At 38.5% G+C, this 21,725-nt stretch overlaps 1 protein-coding gene across 1 annotated transcript; it reads right to left on the bottom strand.

Annotated features, from left to right (window-relative positions):
* Positions 1-5,407: 5,407 nt before the first annotated feature.
* LOC139721294 (neutral cholesterol ester hydrolase 1-like) lies at positions 5,408-10,079 on the bottom strand. The gene is made up of 4 exons (XM_071632616.1): positions 9,842-10,079; positions 9,429-9,492; positions 8,157-8,929; positions 5,408-5,547 (listed from the first exon to the last, which is right to left on the bottom strand). The coding sequence occupies exons 1-4, from the start codon at positions 10,077-10,079 to the stop codon at positions 5,408-5,410; spliced, it is 1,215 nt and encodes a 404-aa protein (XP_071488717.1).
* Between the last annotated feature and the right edge of the window lie 11,646 nt (positions 10,080-21,725).

Genomic DNA, 21,725 nt, shown 5'->3' with positions numbered 1-21,725 from the left:
GGAAGGAAGTACCTTCATTGTCATATAATTGTTGGACTGCTCTCCTCTCTTTTGTATTTAACAAATTGTTTACTATAGTAATCTAAAGTCTAGTGGATCTTTTTATTTCTTCACACAAGCTATCTAGATACGTTCTAACAGCAATTTAATAGTTAAAGTTGGAAGCCGACATGGACTTGTCCCCTATTACGAGTATATGCTGTATCCAAAAATATCTACTTTCCAATCGAAATACATGTTTTTGACATCTTAGTTTTACAAGATCCAGAATCGAAAATTGCATTTATAGAAACACATGGTGCGTTGTATATGCAAGCTGACTGAATAGATCCGCAGTTTGTACACATAGAATGGCATTCAAAATTTGATGGTTAAACATTTCTCAGTGTTATATTTTCTATGACTTCACTATTCAATTACGACTTGAAATTGTGCAAATAAGTGATGGCATGATTAAAAGTTCACTTTCCAGCAAACTGATTTGGCTAAAAATTGGTGACGTGTTGGCCTTGGTGTAGGGACTTTGGAGTTTGGCATCCATCTATATGCCACCTCCTCTTCCAGGGACTCGAGCTCCAATTCTTCCGTGTTCGATCTCGAGCAAGAGGAAGGGCGATGAAAAGGAAACAGCACCGACTCGTTTCTTACTCATTTCCGAAAAAAAAAAGAAAAGTTGCTATTTTTTTTTAAATGAACGTTTGTTTGTATGTTTTCAGACATCTGGAGTGTTCCTTGATGACATTTCGCGAGATCTCCAGGCCTCCACTACATTACTGGGACTAGCACTTGCACTCTCTCACGGAATCGCCATTGTCTGTGAGTCTTATACTCGTAATGGCTATATCTGTATCTCTGTGTAAATTATGTACTAGGTGTCACAAAAATATTTCCCACTTTTGACCCTTCATAGTTCAAAAACTGTATATCACATGCACTGACATTGATATGAGCAATAGCAGAATAGTGTACAATTTTGTTGGTGGTAATTTGAAAATGAAAACATGAATCAGTTCCATTACATTCAAAATTCATTTTAAAGGTAGGCTTCAGATTTTGCTCTATTTTCAACCCTCTGTACAAAACTTTAATTTTGCACAGGGGTCAATTGCTGTGTATGGGAGTGTGTGGTTAACACCCACACAATAGTCCTAGACAATGGCGAGGGTTTGAATGCTCTATTAGTTTTTTTTAAAGGATTTCCGCTTTCACTAGCTATAGTCTCTATTCATCCTGAAATGCAGTGTATGCAAGCACGTGGAAACTTGTACTTATTTTTATGTCCATGCATTTCACCCATTATTATGAATTCAAACCAGCAGTGTCCAGGGCAATCCATCATGAATTATTAATAAACATTGGAGCAAGAGACCAGAAGCCTAGTCAGCGTAGCTCTGAACAAGTGGCTTTGTTCAGGGTCATTGTAAGCACACACTCACATAAACACCAATGTTGGTTCCTGAGTAAAGTTCAAGTTTTGCAAAGAACGTTAAAATTTGACCACAATACCTCACCAATATTTTGGTATACGCATGGGCAATAATAATATGGCAGGGCCATCTGGTAGAGAAGTGGCAAGACTAAAGAGGCTACCCTGGATAATAAGACCTGATTATTATTATTATTATCATTATTATTATTATTATTATTACTACTATTATTTTTATTTTTATCATTATCTTTATCATAATCATTTTCATTATCATCATTGTCATTAAACTGATTTATGATTTCGTATTCAAATCACTTCCAACTAAATTGTACACTATTCAGCTATTACTCATATCAATGGCAGTTTTATCTGATATATAGTTTTCGAACTATTGAGGATCAAAAGTGGGAAATGTCTGTTTTTTTAACATCTAGTACATTCTAATCCTTTATGAGCATATGATAGTGTATTTGAGCCCAGTGATCTCACGTTTATTTTAATACTATAATGGGTAGGTCACTAAATGAGGATTATCCATAGTCAATTGGAGCTTTATTATAAAACAACTAACGGTCAACGTCAAATGTAAGTGTAAGTGAAAAATGATAACGTGCTGAGTCTGCATGAAACAGTCTGTCTAATGTAGTGCACTCCAGATAAAACAAACACGGTAATAAGTAAAATCCAGGCCCAGATATTATCATCCATACATTTTTATGCACTTAATTCGTTTGGCTATAACGAAATTTCGATATAAAAAAACAAACAAAAACCTGCCTGGACCGAAGACTTCGTTACAATGAGTACAAGTACAAGTACAAGTACAAGTACAAGTACAAGTACAAGTACAAGTACAAGTACAAGTAACACATGGTGGATGTATGTGTGTCTTTGTTGAATAGATGCAAAATATGTTTATGGGGAGGGGGACAATTTGAGTTCACTTTGAAGACAGTCTTGAGTTATACACAGCCAGGTAAATTTTATCTTGACTTCTTGGGGCAGAATTATCCCATCACGTGATTTCTTGTTCATGTTTCTCGGAAAAAAAGGATGAACATTGATGAACGCAGATCCACAAGAACATGCATAAACTGATTCACAGCGTGAATTTCCTGACGGGAAAGGATTCCCCAGTAGACGGCAGAAGCACTAGATCATAAAATGTTCTTTAAAATTTTGCAGTTATTGCCAAGATATCTGTAATGATATCAACATATTAGCCAACTGTTTTAGAAAAGATTTATAGATACTAGATGCTCAGATATTTCACCTCTTTGAGTAATCAACAATCCATAAGAAAAACATGTTTAATAGTTTCAAATTAACAAGATATTACAGGAAATCTGTTAGTATATAGAACCATGTAGCTCAGATTTTTTCAAGCCTGAAAAAAAAGGTGATTATAGAACACCTAAATAGGTTCTTGTCATTTGATTGGTTGTTTGATATTGATCATTTGTCCCATTTCACTCCGACGTTATCATTCGTGTATTTGTGGCTCCATTTACCTCGCAATTTCGGATCCATACGATTTGCTCCATTGCACGCACGCCGAGAGCCCAGCGACATCACATGCTCTCTTGCTTCTAAATTATTAAAACATCAAATGACAAGGAGCTATTCTAGGCGCTATATAAAACAAATAATAAATGTTTTTCATTCATGCTATGAACACAATATTTCATTCGGTGAATGATTAAATCTTTGATCCATTCAACCCGGCTGCACCTCGTTGAATGGATCATTTCATCTTTTTCACCTCATGAAATATTCTGTCCATTGCACTCATAACATTCAATATTTGTATATTAGTAGATATAAAGAGAGAGAGTTATACTCTTTTCGTAGATGACATCAAATACAGTGTTTATTTAATTGCGCAATCCACTCTTTCTCTCTTCTGAATAATTACAGATTATTTGTGTCCAATGTTTCTTCGCGTTATGTCGCTAAGGAAGCTGACCCTGATTGGGAGTTCCCTTTCAACGGCTGGTTACATGACAGCCTCGATGTCGACAAATAGTGTCCACTTTTTATCGAGCATGCTATTTACAGGCGAGTAAATCATGTATCTTAAAGAATGACTAACAAAAGCAAATTGACCAGAAAAATATATGACATAAATGAAAAATGAACTGAAAGACGTATTACATGAATGGAACATGAGCAGAAAAAAAAAATCAATGGAATCCCCCTGGATTTTCTAAGAATCCGATACGTCTGACTTGCTCTTATCCAATAAAGGCAACGAAAGGCCCTACGTGGTGTTCGTCACAAGCACCTGCAGACACCTGCTAGTTTTCATTTACTATGTATCAAGAAAATCGGTGCTGTTCATTTAAGTCAATCATTTTTGCATATTTCGAAACATTTGTCACTAGATATGTATTAATGCAATTTGTTTGATTGACTTTGTGTTATATACTTTGGTATCTAAAAGAAATGAAGAAAAATCAAACTCAAAATCAATCAGGCAAGAGCGTCTAAATGCAAAAAAGATTGTCGTTTAACTTTAATCTTTATCTATAAGGTGAAAGCATGCAAAATGAAAGCGAATACACTATCTAAAAAAAAAAAATGATTTTGCCCCTTTCACAGAGTGTCAACCTCAAAAGATTGCGCAAATGGTGTCCTTTTGTGCTGTCAGTAGGAATTTTTACGATGAAAATAGTTGGGATACACTGTATATTATATCTACACGACACAAACTTCAACTCGATTATCAAGCAGGCGATTATTGTTTCTTTGTTCATTTCTCATCCCTTAAAATGCCAATTCAGGAATTGGCATGTCGGTCGTTATTTTTCCGGCACATGCCAGCCTGTTGCTCTATTTCCCCGACATGTTTAATGTGGCAACAAGCGTGATGTTGACTGCTGGAGGTCTTGGCATGATGACTCTCCCCGTAGCAGCCGAGGAGCTCCGTTCAACCTACGGATGGAGGGGAGCTATGCTCATCCTGGGCGGTTTTCAACTACACCTCCTTCCTTGTTGCGCCCTATTTAGGCCACTTGTGGAGGAGAATCCACAGGTGAGAGCCTTTAATACATTACTAGCCTAATCATCTGCTGCAGTTTTGCTAACCTATAACCGTATCTACACTCATTACATGAATATCAATGGGTTCAACATTTAGCGGTGAAGCGATAGCCCTGGTGGGCTACCAAAATTGATGTCGAGCCACCGAATTTTCTGGGAGGTTATCTTTTGATGGCCTGATCAAACATCTAGATTTTTTTTTTAAAGTTATGTTTCCTCTTATTTCGGGCCAATACATTTCTTTTCTGTCCACCAAAATTTCAAATTCAAAGATTTTATAGGTCAAAACGGACCAGCTGAAGAAAAAAATGCTACTGTCGATTCCTGATATACATTTAAAAACAAAATTGGTTATTTGATATACATCCGGAAGTTCGGCAGAGAGGCGTGACGTCAACAACAACAGCATGTGACTACTGTGTTCTCTCAAAGAACAACATATCAATAATTTTCATAATGTAAGCAAAACAGCTTATCAAAAATATAAGCCCAAACTTTTCGTGAATGTCGTAAAGCACACTAAACTTTCAACTCATACACGTGTATCTTCTTTTCGATTTCAAACTAGGATTCGGATCAAAATGGAAGTGCCGATGACAGTTTCACTCATCCCGCAAATATCCTCGAGGACAACCGGCCTAGTGAGACGAGATGCATGGCAACATTGGTGGAATGGATACAGTCATTCATTCACCTAGATCTATTTCGTCAGTTTCCAGCGTTTATAGTGTTGGGAATCACCTTCATTTTCGGCTTCGTTCCGTACAGCTCATGGATTATTTTTGTCATCCCCAATGCGCTGTCGAAAGGCATTGTTCTACAGCATGCTGTGCTGCTTGCGACTTTTGGCGGGAGTGCAAATATCTTGGGAAGATTGTTCATCGGCCCGTTTTCCCGCGCACAATTATTTCCAGATTATTTGACATTTTGTGTGCTTCACCTGTGCTCGGCCTCGGCCTTTTTGTTGAACATTGTGGTAGAATCTTTCGCAGGACTAGCCATGCTGTCGGTAGCAAGTGGCTTGACGATCGGGGCATCCACCGTCTTGAACAGTGTGCTAGCGAAGAGCTTCGTGTCTGAAGAATACGAGATAAAGGCTTTAGCCATATTTTACTTGGCTGCCGGATCAGGGGAAATTCTCGGCGGATTTATGACAGGTGAATATGACATACATGTATTCCCTGTTAAGGATTAGATGGTAACAGGAATCCAGGTTACATTCACCTTTCATGATTCTAGCTAAGGTTACACTTCGTCATTTCGAAGGTACATTATTTCAAAGGTTTGTTATTCCAAGAATGAAAAAAAAACAACAACCTAAAAAGGTTTTTTTTTTTCCCGAACCTTCGAAATAACAAACCTCATTTCATTTTCGGACTAACGAACCTTCAAAATAACGCAACAAAATACTGTTCGTAATAACGAACCCTTTATCATTTTCGGATTTACGAACGTGCATGTATAGAGAATGTGTGGGTTTCCGAATGAAGAATTACCTTTGAAGTAACGAACATCACCCATCAAAGGGGTGATATGAAACATGATATGATAATGCAGTATGAATAGCAATCACGTTACAACACTGTAAAAACATCGGTGTTAGATTTAACACCATGGGTGATAAATCTAACACCGATCAAACTTCAATAGAGGACCACACCCACAGGTGTTGAAAATGTATTGTGACGGTGTTAAAAAGTGTTCGCTGGCACTTCGTGGTGTTAATTTGACACTGTGGCTGGTGATATTTTGGACACTGCGCTAGAATTAATTCAATAATGACACCGCATGGTGTTGATTTGATATTGATGGTGTTAATTTCAATGGTATAACACCCGTCCAGCTTCAATAGGGGACCACCCCAACTGGTGTTACTGTGGTGTAAATGTGTTTACACATTTTTTTCAAAAATCAAGTACTTTATCGGAAAATTCTTTATCGTCTTGTTGAAGTTCAAAATTAACAAGAAGTGCAGTAAGTAAGAAACTATTAAAAAAACAATTTTAAATTTTGAAATGACACCGGAGGTGTTAATCTAACACCATGAATGAGCACCGGAAATTTAACACCAGCTCGGTGTGTCATATTTAACACCGGACTTTTTGCAGTGAACGTATAATTCACATAACTCCCTTAAAAAACCAAGTGAGTAAAGAAAACATAACAACAAACAAACAAACAAAAACCGCCTCGTATCATTTACCATTTGTTGTTGGTTTGTTGTTGCTGTCGTGTTTTTTTTTTCGGGGGGGGGGGGACATTCCCTTGTAGAGTTTTGCTTTCATCTTATAAATCGGATAATGCATGCAGAATTACATGTTATGACATGGAATTCCGAATTTCATAGAATTATACTTCTGAAATACCAAGCTGTAATCTATAAGGCTGAAATCTATGACGTATCAGTATAATATAAAACTTTTCGTAGTGGGTTAACATGATTGAATCATCGCAATTGCCCCATTCATGACAGCTATATGTGTAATGAATTAATCCTAATGATATCATCATTATGTTGTCATTAAAAGGAGAAGCATGGATAACATGGAGATGAGGAATGACATTATGACATTAGAGGAGGACATGTATATTAACCCTTATTTCGTTTAATTCCATTGTTTCATCTTCTTCGAAAATCTAGGTGCAGTTTTCGACGCCAGTGGCTCATACAACCTCCCCTTCACGCTATGCGCTGTGGCTGATATTTTATCCGGACTGCTCACCGTTTTGGCGGTATTAATAGCCCGTCACCGTGGAAATTAAGCAGAGTTAACAAATAGCAAGGTAGCCGAATGCAGGAAATACGATTGGACTGTGTTGCTAGAATGTGTTTTAAATGCTAGTTTGGTCAACCAGGACAAACAAAAATCCGTTCTGTACCCTATGAGTGAAATGTGTGTGCGTGGGGCAGGAAGGTAGGATAGGGAAGGGGATTTGTTTTTGAATCTGTTTTTTTTTTCTGCTGTTCATGTTTTCGAAAGCAAGGCATTAACATTGATCACAATGATCAGTAAATAAATCAGGGTTGATGGTAAATGAAATTCATTAATCTCTGAAGTTTGCAGAAGATCAGGATGACCATGATGGTTACCGTGTTTCCCTGTCGTTAACTTTTCACATTCTGTAAAATTGTTTGTTTGTTTGTTCGTTCGTTTATGTTCGTGATTGTCTACACACGAGTTTATCGCTACTTAAATGATTTAAAATCTCGTATAATACATTTTAATTTATTTTATCATCCATTTCCGCATACATTTATTCCCTAACAAAAGCGGGAATCTCGGAGTCTTGCGCAGTATTAATAAGAGCAATAAAAAATCGAGATTTCAAAACAATAATGACTTTTCGAAATGATAATACAGTCATTACTTGTCTTCTGATAGTATTTCAACCTCCAAATGTAATACAAAGTATATTGAAAATGCAAAGTATCCATCACTACAAAGCTTCGTGCTTATGGAATTCAATATCGTTGTCCAGTCTACTTTCATCGTATTCAATTCGTTTGATTTACAAAGTTCTCCATTTAACAAAGTAGATTGTGATTGTTTTCGTAACCAAGTACAATGTACAGACAACTAAAGGCATTATGCATATCAGATATTGTCTTTGATAAACTGAACAGCAGCCTTTATCATTTCCACACCCGTGGGAGAAATTTTCAGTGGACCCAATGCCATCAAACCGTGCCAAGTCCCCAGATAGTTTCTCCAGGTCACTTCGACACCGCTTTTCTCCAAAGCGTGCACGTAGAAAATCCCGTCATCCCGTATGCTGTCGTAGTCGCCAGTGACAACGAAGGCCTTTGGAAGGCCCCGAAAGTTGTCCCTTAAAAGAGGGGCGTTGCGGGGGTCGAGGAGACACCCACGGACCTCTTCCCACAGTGTGTCATTGCTGGCGTCAAAGTGACTCTGTGGTTTATAAAACGCCTGATACTTCGCTAAAGAAAATGCGGCGGATGTCGGCTGCACAGGCACATTGCTGTATTTAGGATATTTGGGGATCTTTTCGAGCATTTTGAAGATGGTGTCGTGGTTGAGAAGTTCCTGGTATGTGTTCGATTGTTTCAATTCACTGCTGGTGTGCATATTTGCCATGAGCTGGTCTAAGAAGGACTCATCTATTCTTCCTAGGCAATATGCGGACACAAAAAGTGTGATTAGCCTTCGCGGCGAGTCACTGAACGTATAATCGTGGTACTGGTACGACGGCGTGTTGAAGTCGATAAACTGGAGCCAGGGATAGAAAAGGACCTGCAGCTTAATATTTGGCAAACTGGGGTCGTCATAGACGGCTTGCACAATGCTTGCAGCGACTTGGCCACCTGCGCTGTCACCACCGACGACTATTCGGCTTGGATCGACGCCGTAATCATGGGCATGATTTAAAAAGAATTTTGTAACAGTCAGGGAGTCCTCGAAGGCAGCCGGGAAGACGTGTTCGGGAGCCAGGCGATAGCTGCAAGATATATTTTCAAAGATTTGCAGCGCAGTGAAGGTATAAAAAAAAAAACCAGAAGAAGATTCTGACAATGGTAAATTTTGCACCAACTTTATACTTACAGTAGGGCGTAGGGCTTTATCAATTCCTGACAAACGCTTCAAAGACGTGGACTTCACAATTAGCAAGAAAACAGTAACTACAATGTAAACACCTGCTGAATTTTATATTGTACATACCTTCTCTTTTCTCAGCCCAGAGACTTTACAAACGCATGCAACATATTCCCTAATATTATTATTTTCAAACCATGCTTAAAATAGCCTCCTTCTTTCCGGTTAAAAACCTTGGGATCAAAGGGCAGCTTTATTTGCTCTCATGAAATACACATGCCAAAAACTTGTTAGAAGAGATTCAAATCATCATGGTTACAGCTGGGGGTTACAGGTACAAGATGCAAGAAAGAAGTGTTCAGGTTGTTGCTCTTTATCCAACTGACAAAGAAGAAAATACTCACTCTATCGCAACCACCACAGCTCCTAGCTCTTCCGCTAGCTTTCGAGTCACGTGACCATGGAATTCTTCGGGGAAAAACGAGACAAATCCTAGTTAATGCCCTATAGTGATGCGAAGCTCCCTGTCAACCCGCAGTCGTTGCAGTGCGGCATCATTAAACTCAAAACCACGGATATTACCAAAAGAGACAAAGGGGTTTTCAATATTTCTCTTTTCTGAGTAGATGGGTGCGATCAATACAGTCTTTGCAATCTTTTCTAATTTCCCTTGAATTTGTCTTACTTGACAGTACTTTATGGAATTTATACAACAACGCATGAAATGACATTTCTTATATTTCTCGTACTTTAAGACAAATAAGTTGTGTTCAGGATGTCTAATGCTAATACGCAAACAGTTACTCCCAACACTCACTTGCGCTCCCGACAATGTACCCGCCTCCATGAAAGAAGACGAACCCAGGCAGTGCTTCGGAACCGCGCCTCACTGGTTCGTAGAGAAGAACTTTCACCCCGTCAAACTCGGTGTAGCGGGCGGTGATGTGTGAACCGCGAACCTGCGAGTCGGCAGCGGGTATAGCCACCTCCGTGAGAAAACGGGCCGTGAAGACGTAGTTGTTATCCAGAGGATAGAATAAGCGGCAAGTCCCCATCTGAATGCATGTCAAAGACAAAATACCCGTGTATCTGGTGAGCAATATCGGTCAATCGTGATGGTCTCATAGTCAAATGTCGTCGTGGTTGTGGTCAAGGATAGTGGTCATTATAGTGCTCCAAATATAGCGAGTTATTTTTTTTTTAATCAAATGGAAATTATGCAAGTATGTTACCACTATCTACAAATGATTGCATGATATTTGGTAGTTATACGGGACGTAGTGGAGGATTTTCTTGTTTCATTCATTGTTCCATATTCCACATTTTCGTACATTCTACATTCCATTTGATCTATAGAGAAATAGGTTTAACAAAAGGCAGTTAAATGTAGGCCCTATAAGAAAAATGAATATCTACAATGTATGGATAATGTGTAATGCGGAGCCTACACTAAAAAGCAAAAGCTGTACGATGTAGGCTCCATAATAATGAAATAAGCGTTAATGTTTCAATGACGAAAAATGCGCCCAGAATGCAATGAAAGAGAGGAAAACAAGGGGGGGGGGGGGAGATGAAAATAAGAAATGAGTGTGAGGAAGGTAAACACTTAAATCTATACGCACCATTATTTTTGCCAACCGAAACCCCACAATCGAGGCACGGTAGTGCCACGGATCCACGAGGTCGTTAGGGACGCGGACATGGCAGAGGCAACCCACGAGGGTGATGATTACGATAATCCCAAACGCTTTTGAATTAGATATTCTCATTTCAAAGGTTGTTACTGAGAGTGTAATATACCGAGAAGAATGTCCGAAAGGCTGCAGATTCGTCCACCCAAATCGTCACACGTGGCAGCGTGACAATGTACCCGTACCAATGAGCGGACTCACAACAGCGCAGAAATCAATTCCTGCAAATCAATGTGTACGAGAAGGACCACCTTTATAATGACACGCCTAAGTTCACTTCCCGTCTTATCACTCACATTTCACCTCAGTATGTATATGTGGAAGATTGGAAACAGTTGCTTGACACGGATTTATATGTGTATGTGTGTTTGTATGAGTGTATGTGTGTGTATGTGAGTGTGTGTACAAGAGTATGTGTGTGTGTGTGTGAACTTGTGTGAATGTTTGTATATAATATGAATGCGTAAAATGTATATGAATAATAAATGATAATGCGCAGTTATGAATGAAAAATTAGGTACAACTGTGTGTACACAACTGTGTGTACATCAAAGAAACTTTATTTAGATTCGTGTCTCTTCCAATAACATGCCAAAAAACCTCTATGTGAAATGTATTTAAGATTCATGTACCTATCTTTATGTCAAAATAGTAACGTAAAATGTGTTATCTTGCTGTGAAGTCAAATATCGTTTTGGTGCTACCTGAATGACATTGCAAACAATAATAATTGAAGAGCTTGTTTCCTAAAGGTCCTAAATCCATAATTTTCAATGGACTGAGCGCCTTTTGGCAGCAAGCTATTCAATTGCAGATTTGATACTCTTGATTTAGACTTTTGCATTATTCAGGGTGTGTGTGTGTGTGTGTGTATGTGCATGTGTGTGTGTGTTAGAATAGTTTAGTCTGAAGTTCATGAAGCAAGACTCAAAAGGTGCTCTCGCAAATAGAAAGACCAAGCAAATTTTTATCAACGTATCTTGTGTACACTGAACTTTGAAAGTGGTCATGAACAGAGCATGCAGACGAGTCGAGGAACTTTGCTTGGTTATTGTTGTTCCTGTGACGTCAGACGGTACTTGACACATGTCAAAAAAGAAAAATGCAAACAAGGCCTAGATTTATGATAACTCACAATGTCAAATCCTCAAGGTTATATCACACTGGTTAGCTTGGATCGCTATTGTTCAGTTTCGTATTACATGTATCATTATGCTCGCTTTATTGAAATGAAAGTGTCATAGTGAATGTGGAATAAAAATGGCATCAGGGATCAAATAGCCTTTGTTTTAGGATTGTGCCGGGGTACAATTTTCCTGGAAAAAAGTAGGCGTGTATATATAGGCCCTATTAGGAAGTCATACTGTTTTTTTTTCTCTATATGATTTTATTTGATATTAATAAGCGTTATTCCAGTCAGGATGATATTGCATTTTTCACAAGATTTTTTTCTCTTCAAATGAATTTAGAATTGACTCTGCTTATTTTGTTGTTACTGTTGTTATTGCTGTTGTTCTCTAAGGCATGTTACATTGGTTATGATATTCCTCTACGTCCCTTGTCTATGGTATATAAACGTCTGTTGACGATTGTACTTTTTTTTCTGTGAATTTTGCCGCTGGGCTCAGCTTATCATCTCGGTATAATAATGTCAGATGTGTAGAAAATTATGTTTGTGATTCTGATGATATTTGTGTGTCTCGAAATATAACCCGTAGAATGAGTATCAGTACAGCGGTACCGCGGCCGTCACATGGTAAAAGGGTCTATCTTGAGAAATGTTACTTTGTAGAAAAACGGGCTGAAAGTTTGGTGTATTTATATCTCTGCCTTTTGTGTTTGTAAAGCGAATGGCTTGTGCTTGTTATGTATTATGAAAATATATACATAAAAGAAATGTTTTAGAAAATTTCATCTCAAATGCTTATTTTAATCCAGAGTTATTACAAAATTTATATAAATAGACCGTTTTACTCTGTAACTGCTAACCGGTACCTGATGTGTTATTTCCTAAATTCTGTCGTGGACGTTCAACTGTCCCCAATTCATCTCTACGCTCTCTCACTTCTTTCTTCTCTCCTCCAGCAGTCTAGTTAGTTCTCATTTACAATCACGTTCTTCCAACTCTATATCTACCTGCTTTTACGGTCTACATTGGGTGGATTTCTGTCAAAGGTGAAGGTTAATGCTATTTTCCCACTATTATGTTTCGCGCCACGACTGAAATCGTGGTCTTTATCTTGGATTAATCGTGTTGATCCTATCAGACAGTCAGATCTTGTAAGAACTTGATGTCTTTCTTTCATGTCTATTGTTTTGAGCGTAGGATAGTTTTGGACAGTTCAGAAATTTTCCACGAGCAACACGATTAAACCTGTTAAACGTGAATCGTGATCATCACTTTAGATCTCAACAGATCGCATCAAATCGTGCTTCAAAATCGTTGTGACAGTGCTCTGTTGAGATGCGCCGCGATCATCTACGATTTGTCACGATCAGTGACCCTCTGGTGGGTGTACCATTGCTCACAACCTGACAAGAATGACTCACGTGATGACATGAGTTGGTAAGAGTAGATACGAGTAGATAGGGAGTAGTGAAATGTTTGGGTTTTTTTTTTGCTTTAGCTTTTGCTTTTGTTTTGCTTTGTTTTGTTTTTCACGGAGTCTTACGATCTGTTTCGAGTTCTCGCGCGCAGTATACCGGACAAACCATGTGTGCGCCTCATTCCACGATTAAAGAGAGCATATCCTCACTGTGAACTTACTTTAGCTAAAAGGCCGAGAGAACAAAAGAAGTGAATTAATCGTCTTTACCAGAAATCGAAATGGCAGAATCGTACAGTTACTCATGAGAAATAAACCCCTCTAGAGAAAAAGCTCAAAAATATCATCCAGAAAGAGGATCAACTTATCACAATAAAGTAAACAAACTTCCACAATCAACTACATGTATACGAATGGCTATTGGTGGCCTTTGTAACGAATCGCACGAAAGTGGGAAGCTAGTATCAATGTCAATAGTCAGACACGTACACCTCACCATTCAGAATGTGACTGTCCGTGTTCACACACGAGAAAATATCAATGGGATGCTTATTATGTCACGACTTTGCCCATATTAGAAGAATCGGGCTTGTCTAGTAGCACTGGTCATAAGTGGTCATTAAACACAAATCATTTGATGAATAAGGATAAATGTATTCATTTTTATGTTTAGCATCCAAATGAAAGGGACGGTGTGTGGAGCCGGGAAATGTGCAAACGCCGGGAAATGTGCAAACGCCTGGAAATGTGCAAACGTCTCGCCGGGAAATGTGCAAACGCCGGGAAATGTGCAAACGTCTTGCCGGGAAATGTGCAAATCTCTAAATTTCATCAACGGGAAATGTGCAAACGTGACGCCGGGAAATGTGCAAATGATCAATTTTGCCGGGAAATGTGCAAAACGTCGCCGGGAAATGTGCAAACCATTCATTTCACCTATATTATGTAGAGATGGAAGAGAAACTCTCAATCAAAGCTGCGCACGAACCATTACCATCTTTACCACCTGTCTTAGCGACCATCTGTCTTTTTATGCCTCGGCCACGAAGTGGTGCCGGAGGCATTATGTTTTCGGGTTGTCCGTCCGTCCGAACGTACGTCCGTCCGCTTTCGTTTACGCGATAACTTGAGTAATATTGACTGGAAATTTAACAAACCTGGTCCAAGTATAAAGTATGATAGGGCAATTATTTGATAAGATTTTGGGTGAAATCTGCCTAAGGTCAGAGGTCAAAGGTCAAGGTCAAATCATGAAATTGTGTCCGTTTACGCGATAACTCAAGACTGGATCGAGCAAATCTCACCAAACTTTGTCGGAGGATGATGTATGATGGGGCAATTACTTGATAGGTTTTCTAGTGAAATCGGACAGAGGTCAAAGGTCAAAGATCAAGGTCAAATCCTAAAATTTATCTGTTTACGTGATAACTCAAAACTGGATGCAGCAGCTTTCACCAAACTTGGTGCAAGGATGATGTATGATGGGACAATTAGTTGAGTAGATTTTAGTGACATTGGCAAGAGGTCAAAGGTCAAAAGGTCAAGGTCGAATGGTATAAATGTTGCTATTTCCCCCATATCAATGCCCAAAGGTATTTTCTTGAAACTTAGTGTAAACATGCGCTACTGCGTAAAGATTCTCCAAAGAGAGTTTCTTGTCATAAGGTCAAAGGTCAAAAGGTCAAAGATTAGGTGAAAATGTTGCAATATCACTTTTCTCGCAAATGGTTCAATGTATCTTCATGGAACTTGGTGCATACGCATGTACTGACTGGCAGGGATTATCTAGGGAATTCAGGGGTCGTGGGTCAATAGTCAGGGGGTCAAAGGTCAAGGTCAACTCCTCAAAATTATACTATTTCCCTCATATACTAGTATATGCAATGCTTGCATTATTAGTTTTAAAACTTAATATATACGTGCATTACCTGATGGAGATTCTCCGGGAAATTTCCAGCCAGAACGTCAAAGGTCAAAGGTTAAGGATCAAGGGCCAGGTTTCAATGCCCCCCCCCCAAAAAAAAAAAAACAACGACTATTTTGTACTGTAATTACATTCTTTTTTCATACCTTGGAAATTACTCAATGCATAAGGGGCCGTCAGAAGTCAAGTAAAAATTCTCAATTCCCTAAATATGTGTACCTGCACTCTTTAGACAATTATAGCAAACCCAGTTCAAGGAAAGTGAACATTCAAGATATTTCTGACAAACCTGTCATTTCAGTATTTTGCCAGTTATGTGAAACTGTCAACACACATTGTGAAGACATTGTACTATACACCTATTGGGAGAATCATGCATTATGGCGGAGGCATCAGTCGCCATAGCGACATTTCTAGTTTTTTATTACATTTTCAGCATTTTCTTGCAAACCCTACAACGATTTTTCACCAGATCTGGCAGATAGCATCTTAATGGTGATATGATCGTAATTTGTCAAAATGAGCCCCCCCCCCCCGACACCAGCCCTAAGGAGGGGGGGGGGGGGGGAGAGTTCAAGTTCAAGTTCGAATTTATTCGTTTTTCCACAATAAAATCATACACACATAAATCTCACTTTCTTGAGTGACAGATAAAATGTATGTAAATTCGTACAAAGAAACCAACAATAATGAGAAAAACTAATAGTATCAATACATTGCAATTGTTGCAGAAGTAACGAAAATGAAAGAATTGTCAATATGCACTGTGTGAAAAAACGGAGGGACCCACTAAAAAGACAATGCTTGTAGAGTGTGGGCCCCTCTTGTATTAAAAACTCGATGCAAAATTTGACTAAATATAGCAACAAAGCAGCACGAAAAGTTTGGCATAAAAAGTTTAGCAGCCCACTAAGAGACAGACGGACAAACAGTTACACACAAAACAATAACAAACGAAATAATGAGCATGAGACAAGACTGGGACAGCAACAAGACTACTTATAGGGAAGAAAACTGACTCGACGACACGACAGGAAACAAGACTACAGCGCGACGAAGAGGTAACAAAATAGACAGGAGTAAGCAACAGAGACAACGATCATCGGAGGTTAGAGGAAGAAAGAGAAGAAGAAGAAAAGAAGAATATACAACAAACCCTTCAACTGCGAGGTATAAGTTAAAGAGGATCTTATCATAATCAAAGCTAAGGCAAAGGTAACAATAATGAAAAAAACGGCGATAAAGATTTTGCGGACGGGAAACCAAATAAGCCTATGAACTAATCTGATTCAGGGGGTCGTCATTATAGGATTGCAAAAGAAAAAACTTCAATCTCCTTTTAAAGGAGTATATAGAGGGAGCAGATTTTATATCGTGGTTCAGGGAATTCCAATAATTAGGTCCAGTGTAAATAAGTGTATTCTTTGCTAAAATCGTTCGAAGAAGTGGTAAATGAAACTCGTTAGAGCGTCGGGCGGGGTGATTATGGAATGATTGATTTTTTTGGAACATAGAACCAAAGATAGGTGGCAGTAAACTGTTATCATACATATACATAAATTGGCCTAAGTTGTATAAAAATAATTCGTTAATTTTTAGTAGCTTATTACAGTTAAACAATACATTTGTATGTGAACGAGTGGGAGAATTGGAAATGATACGGAGGGCTTTCTTTTGCAATAATAAGACTCTATTCAGCAGCGTCTGATGTGTATTGCCCCAAGCTAAAATTCCATAATGAAGGTAAGGGAGTATCAAAGAGGAGTATAACACAAGTAATGTCTTTTCAGGAATAATTATAAAATTTTAGTCTGTTCATAACACCTATATTTCGAGAGATGATTTTGCAAATATGATCAATATGTATTTTCCTAGAAAGTTTATTATCTACAAAAATACCAAGAAATTTGAAATATGACACACTTTCTAAATTACAATCATCCAGAACTATTTCTGAATTCAAAGAATCAACAGTATTGCTGAAAAGCATATATTTTGTTTTTTTAACATTCAATGACAACTTGTTAGCTCTGACCCAGTTGGTCACTTTTTTCAATTCTGTATTAGCTTGTTGAACAAGAACATCGATATCGTTATGGGCAAGAAAAACACTGGTGTCATCAGCATAGTGTATAAAGGAAAGTACCTCTGAAACAGAGGAAAAATCATTGATATATATTATGAATAGCAGCGGCCCTAAAAGACTTCCCTGTGGAACACCACACTTTACATCTCTTATAACTGAATTATTATCTTTAATTGAAACAAACTGTTTTCTGTCAGCTAAATAAGTCTTGAACCACTCCAAGGCCTTCCCACGTATTCAGTAGTGCGATAACTTGTGGAGTAAAATGTCGTGATTAATTGTATCGAAGGCCTTGGAGAAGTCCAAGAATATACTAATTAAATGGGAATGATTGTCAGTTGCGTTAACGACTTTATCAATAAAATGAAGAACTGCATGGATGGTACTATGTTTTTCTCGGAAACCAAACTGGGAATTTGTGAATATTTTGTGCACATTTAAAAATTTGATAATTCTGGTGTATATTATTTTTTCTAAAACTTTCGATAATGAAGATAATAAAGAGATTGGACGATAATTACTGACATCCAGATTATTACCTTTTTTAAATATTGGAATTACTTTAGCCAATTTCAGTTTATCAGGAAACATACCATTAGAAATTGACAGATTAAAAATGTGAGCCAAGGGATGTGCGACTGATGATATAACACCCTTAAGGATACAATTATCTATATCATCATAACCGGAGCTACGTTTGTTTTTTTAAAGAGGATACAATATCGATAATCTCATATCTGTTTGTTGGAGTTAAAAAAATAGAGTTGGGGTTACACTGGCCTAAGAATTCAGTAAAATTCTGTTCTGTAGCCGGAATACCATGAGCAAGCGTTTCACCTATTTTTGAAAAATAAAAATTAAAAACATTTGCAATATCAACAGGGTCATCAATTATTTCATCATCCCACTTTATTTCATCTATTTCTGCTTTTTTGTTCGGAATATTCATTGCCTGCTTTAAAACTTTCCAAGTATTTTTAATATCAAACTTAAATTTCAACAACTGCTGAGAATAATACCTTTTCTTTTCCAAACGTAAAATCCTAGTTAATGTGTTTTTATATAATGTATATTTGTTCTTTGATCGTTCAGTTTTTTCCATTTTATATTTATAATACAATCGATTTTTTTCTATTAATTGAACGAAGAATTGATTTTGAAATCCACGGTAACCTAGGCGTCTTTTTATAATCCTTTTTACTTTTTTGCTTTGGAATAATATCATCCAAAAGAGAATTAAATATTTCCATAAAATTATCAAAAGACAGATTAACTTCATCATTTTCATAAACTCGTGACCAATCAGCATTATCAAGAGCGGCATCAAAACTGGCTAACTTTTCACATGAGACTCTACGTTTGCATAAAGGAGCCGAAGGTTTAGCATCATTAGCCAAAGTTTTCAAAGTAAAATGAGTCATGATTGGGAAATGGTCGGTCACATCTGAGAGAATTATAAAAGAATCGGGAAGAGGTAAGATATTGCAAAACAGATTGTCAATTAAAGTAGCAGAGTGATCCGTGACGCGAGTCGGTTTAGTAATGAGTGGCAAAAAGGATGAAGACAAAAATGTCTCAAGAAACTCGCTTGAGATACAATCATTTCCAGATTTCAGCAAATCAATATTATAATCACCAAGTAGAAAGCAATCCTTATTTCTAAAAACTGGGTTTTTTACCAGGTCTGTATATTACAAAATCTAAAGTATTCGAATTAGGAGGTCTGTATATTATACCCAATAACACATTCCTACATCCTGGGATAGAAATTTCTACAAAAAGAGATTCAACAGTGATGTCCATTCTACAAATGTCGTTGTGAACAATACATTTGTATTGTAGTTGAAGCCTCAGAGTCCCTATACCATGTATAAACGCTTGATTTTCTTTCTTCATCTGTCGAACCGAAAAAGAAAGGGCTAAGTTAGTGCTATGAAGACATTAATGACTAAAATTTCATGTTTGATTTTGGCGGACCCAGGGGTGCCCTGATGGGGGGGAGGGGGGTGAGGGGGATTTTCCACATTTTCAGCACATTCTCGAAAAATCTAGGACGGATTTTCACCCAACTTGTGAAATACAGTCATATTTAACGTAATATAATCTTGATTTGTTAAAATGCGACCCCCCCCCCCCCATCGCCGAAGGGGGGGGGGGGGGGGATTAAAGCTTCACTTTTAACATCCCAAAAATCTGGATTTTTTTATTTTAATCTTCTTCTGTCAAACCGGAAAAGATAGAGCTAAAGTTAGTGCTATGAAGACATTAACGTGATTAATGAATGGAATTTCATGTTTGATTATGGCGGATCAAGGGGTGCCCAGATCGGGGGGGAGGGGGGGGGGGAGGGTGATGGGTGGCGGGGGATATTCCACATAGCATCTTCTTGAAATATCTATGAGGGATTTTCCACAAACTTGACAGATAGCAAGATTATGGTAATAATTATGATCTTAATTTGTTCAAATGAGCCTTCCCCAACCGCCGAAGGGGGGGGGGGGGGGGAACTGCGGCGGGTTGAAGCTTCAACGTCCCTAAACTCTGGAATTTAATCTTCTTCTGTCAAACCGATAAAGATAGAGCTAAGTTAGTGCTATGAAGACACAGCATTAATGAATGAAAATTCATGTTTGGTTATGGCGCGGATCAAGGGGTCTCCAGATCGCGGGGGTGAGGGCAAAGAGAGGAATTTTCCACATTTTCAGCATCTTCTTGAAAAATCTATATAAGACAGATTTTCACCAAAATTGGCAGATTGCCTCTTTACGGTGATATGCACTTAATTTGTTACAATGAGCCCCCCTCCCATACACACACACACACACACACACACACACACACTGCTTAAGGGGGGGGGGGGATTGAAGCCTCGGCGTCGCTAAACTCAATTTTTATCTTCTTCTGTCAAACCGGAAAAGAGAGCTTAGTTAGTGCTATGAAGACATTAATGGCTGAAATTTTATTTCACGTTTGATTGTGGCGGATCGAGGGGTGTCTTTATCGGGGGGGGGGGGGGGTTGAGGGGGAGGAGGGAGATTTTCACATATTCTGCATCCTCTTGAGAAATCTTTGACGGATTTCCACCGAACGTGGGAGGTAGCATCTCTAGGGTAATAGAATCCCACTTTGTTCGAAGGGGCAACAAGTCCAAGTTGCTCCCCTTCCCCAAAGCTAGGGATAAGACCAGGGTAGCCCCCACGTCATTTAGTAAGCAGAAGTGAAATTTCATCAAAGTATAGATCTACCTTCTAAAAATGTGATAAGATTGTGTTCTATTACTCTTGGTTGTATAGAAAATTTCTTTAAAAAGTATGTATTCCGGTTTTTTTTTCATATGTATAGGGTTTTCAATAAAATTCTGAATTCCACCCGAACGACCCCACCCCCTCGTGTTGGTCCCTTTCAAGTTCAAGGGGTGCAGATGAGGTGGTGGGGGGGGGGTCTCCATCTCCTCCCATTTAGGGGTTGGGGCAGTGCTCATTTAGACAAATTGAGGTCATATCACCAGATAAATACGCTACGCTACGTTTCAAGCTTGGCAAATATCTATTATATAAGGGTTTCAAGAAGAAGCTGAATGTGACAAATCCGCCTCCGCCGCACTTAACATTAATATTCATGAATTAACTTCCCATAACAGGCACCGGCACTCTATTAGCTCCATCATTTTTTATAGAAGGTTTTTTTTTTTTTTTTTTTTTTTTTTTTTTTTTTTTTTTTTTTTAAAGCTGATATATAATCTCATTATCCGAGGGATGCGTCTTGAGTTTTCAGGCAAAAGACAAAAAATGTAAAAATTAAGCCTCCTTCCTACCCACTCACCTTTTTGGGCATCCCTTCATCTGTCATTGTAAACTTGAGCTTACATCATGCATTAACTGTATTTACAGTACTATCACCATAAAGATGCTACGAGCAAGTTTGGTGAAAATTCGTCATAGATTTTTCAAGAAGATGGAGAAAATTTTGAAAATCCCCCTCCTCCCCCTGGTTACAGCTCGTTATTCCGAAGGTTCGTTATTCCGAAGGCTCTTTATTCCTAAGATTCGTTATTCCGAAGGTTCATTTTTCCGAATTTCATTTACGGATCAACCAGTCTTCGGAATAACGCCACTAATTTTCGGATTAACGCACCCTTTTTCATTTTCGGATTAACGAACCTCTAGGTATAGGGACTTTGCGTATTTCGGATTAACGACCCTTTGGAATAACGTACCTTCGGAACAGCGAACCTTCGGAATAACGAACAGCACCCCCTCACCCTCACCCTCACCTACCCCCGATCAGAGCACGCCTAGACCCGCCATAATCAAACATGAGATTTCGGTCATTAATGTCTTTACAGCACTAACTTTTTCGGTTCGACAGAAGTAAAAAAAAAATCAAGAGAATATGGACTCTGAGGGTTCAACCCCCCCCCCCCCCCCTCGTCGGCGGGGGGGGGGGGGGGCGGG

The sequence above is a fragment of the Diadema antillarum genome, unplaced genomic scaffold (genome assembly GCF_040938485.1).
Source record: "Diadema antillarum isolate AM-2024a unplaced genomic scaffold, OU_Dant_1.0 scf00000141, whole genome shotgun sequence".
Classification (NCBI taxonomy): domain Eukaryota; kingdom Metazoa; phylum Echinodermata; class Echinoidea; order Diadematoida; family Diadematidae; genus Diadema; species Diadema antillarum.
The sequence above is the reverse complement of the archived record's forward strand: the minus strand, read 5'-3'. Positions and strand labels throughout refer to the sequence as shown.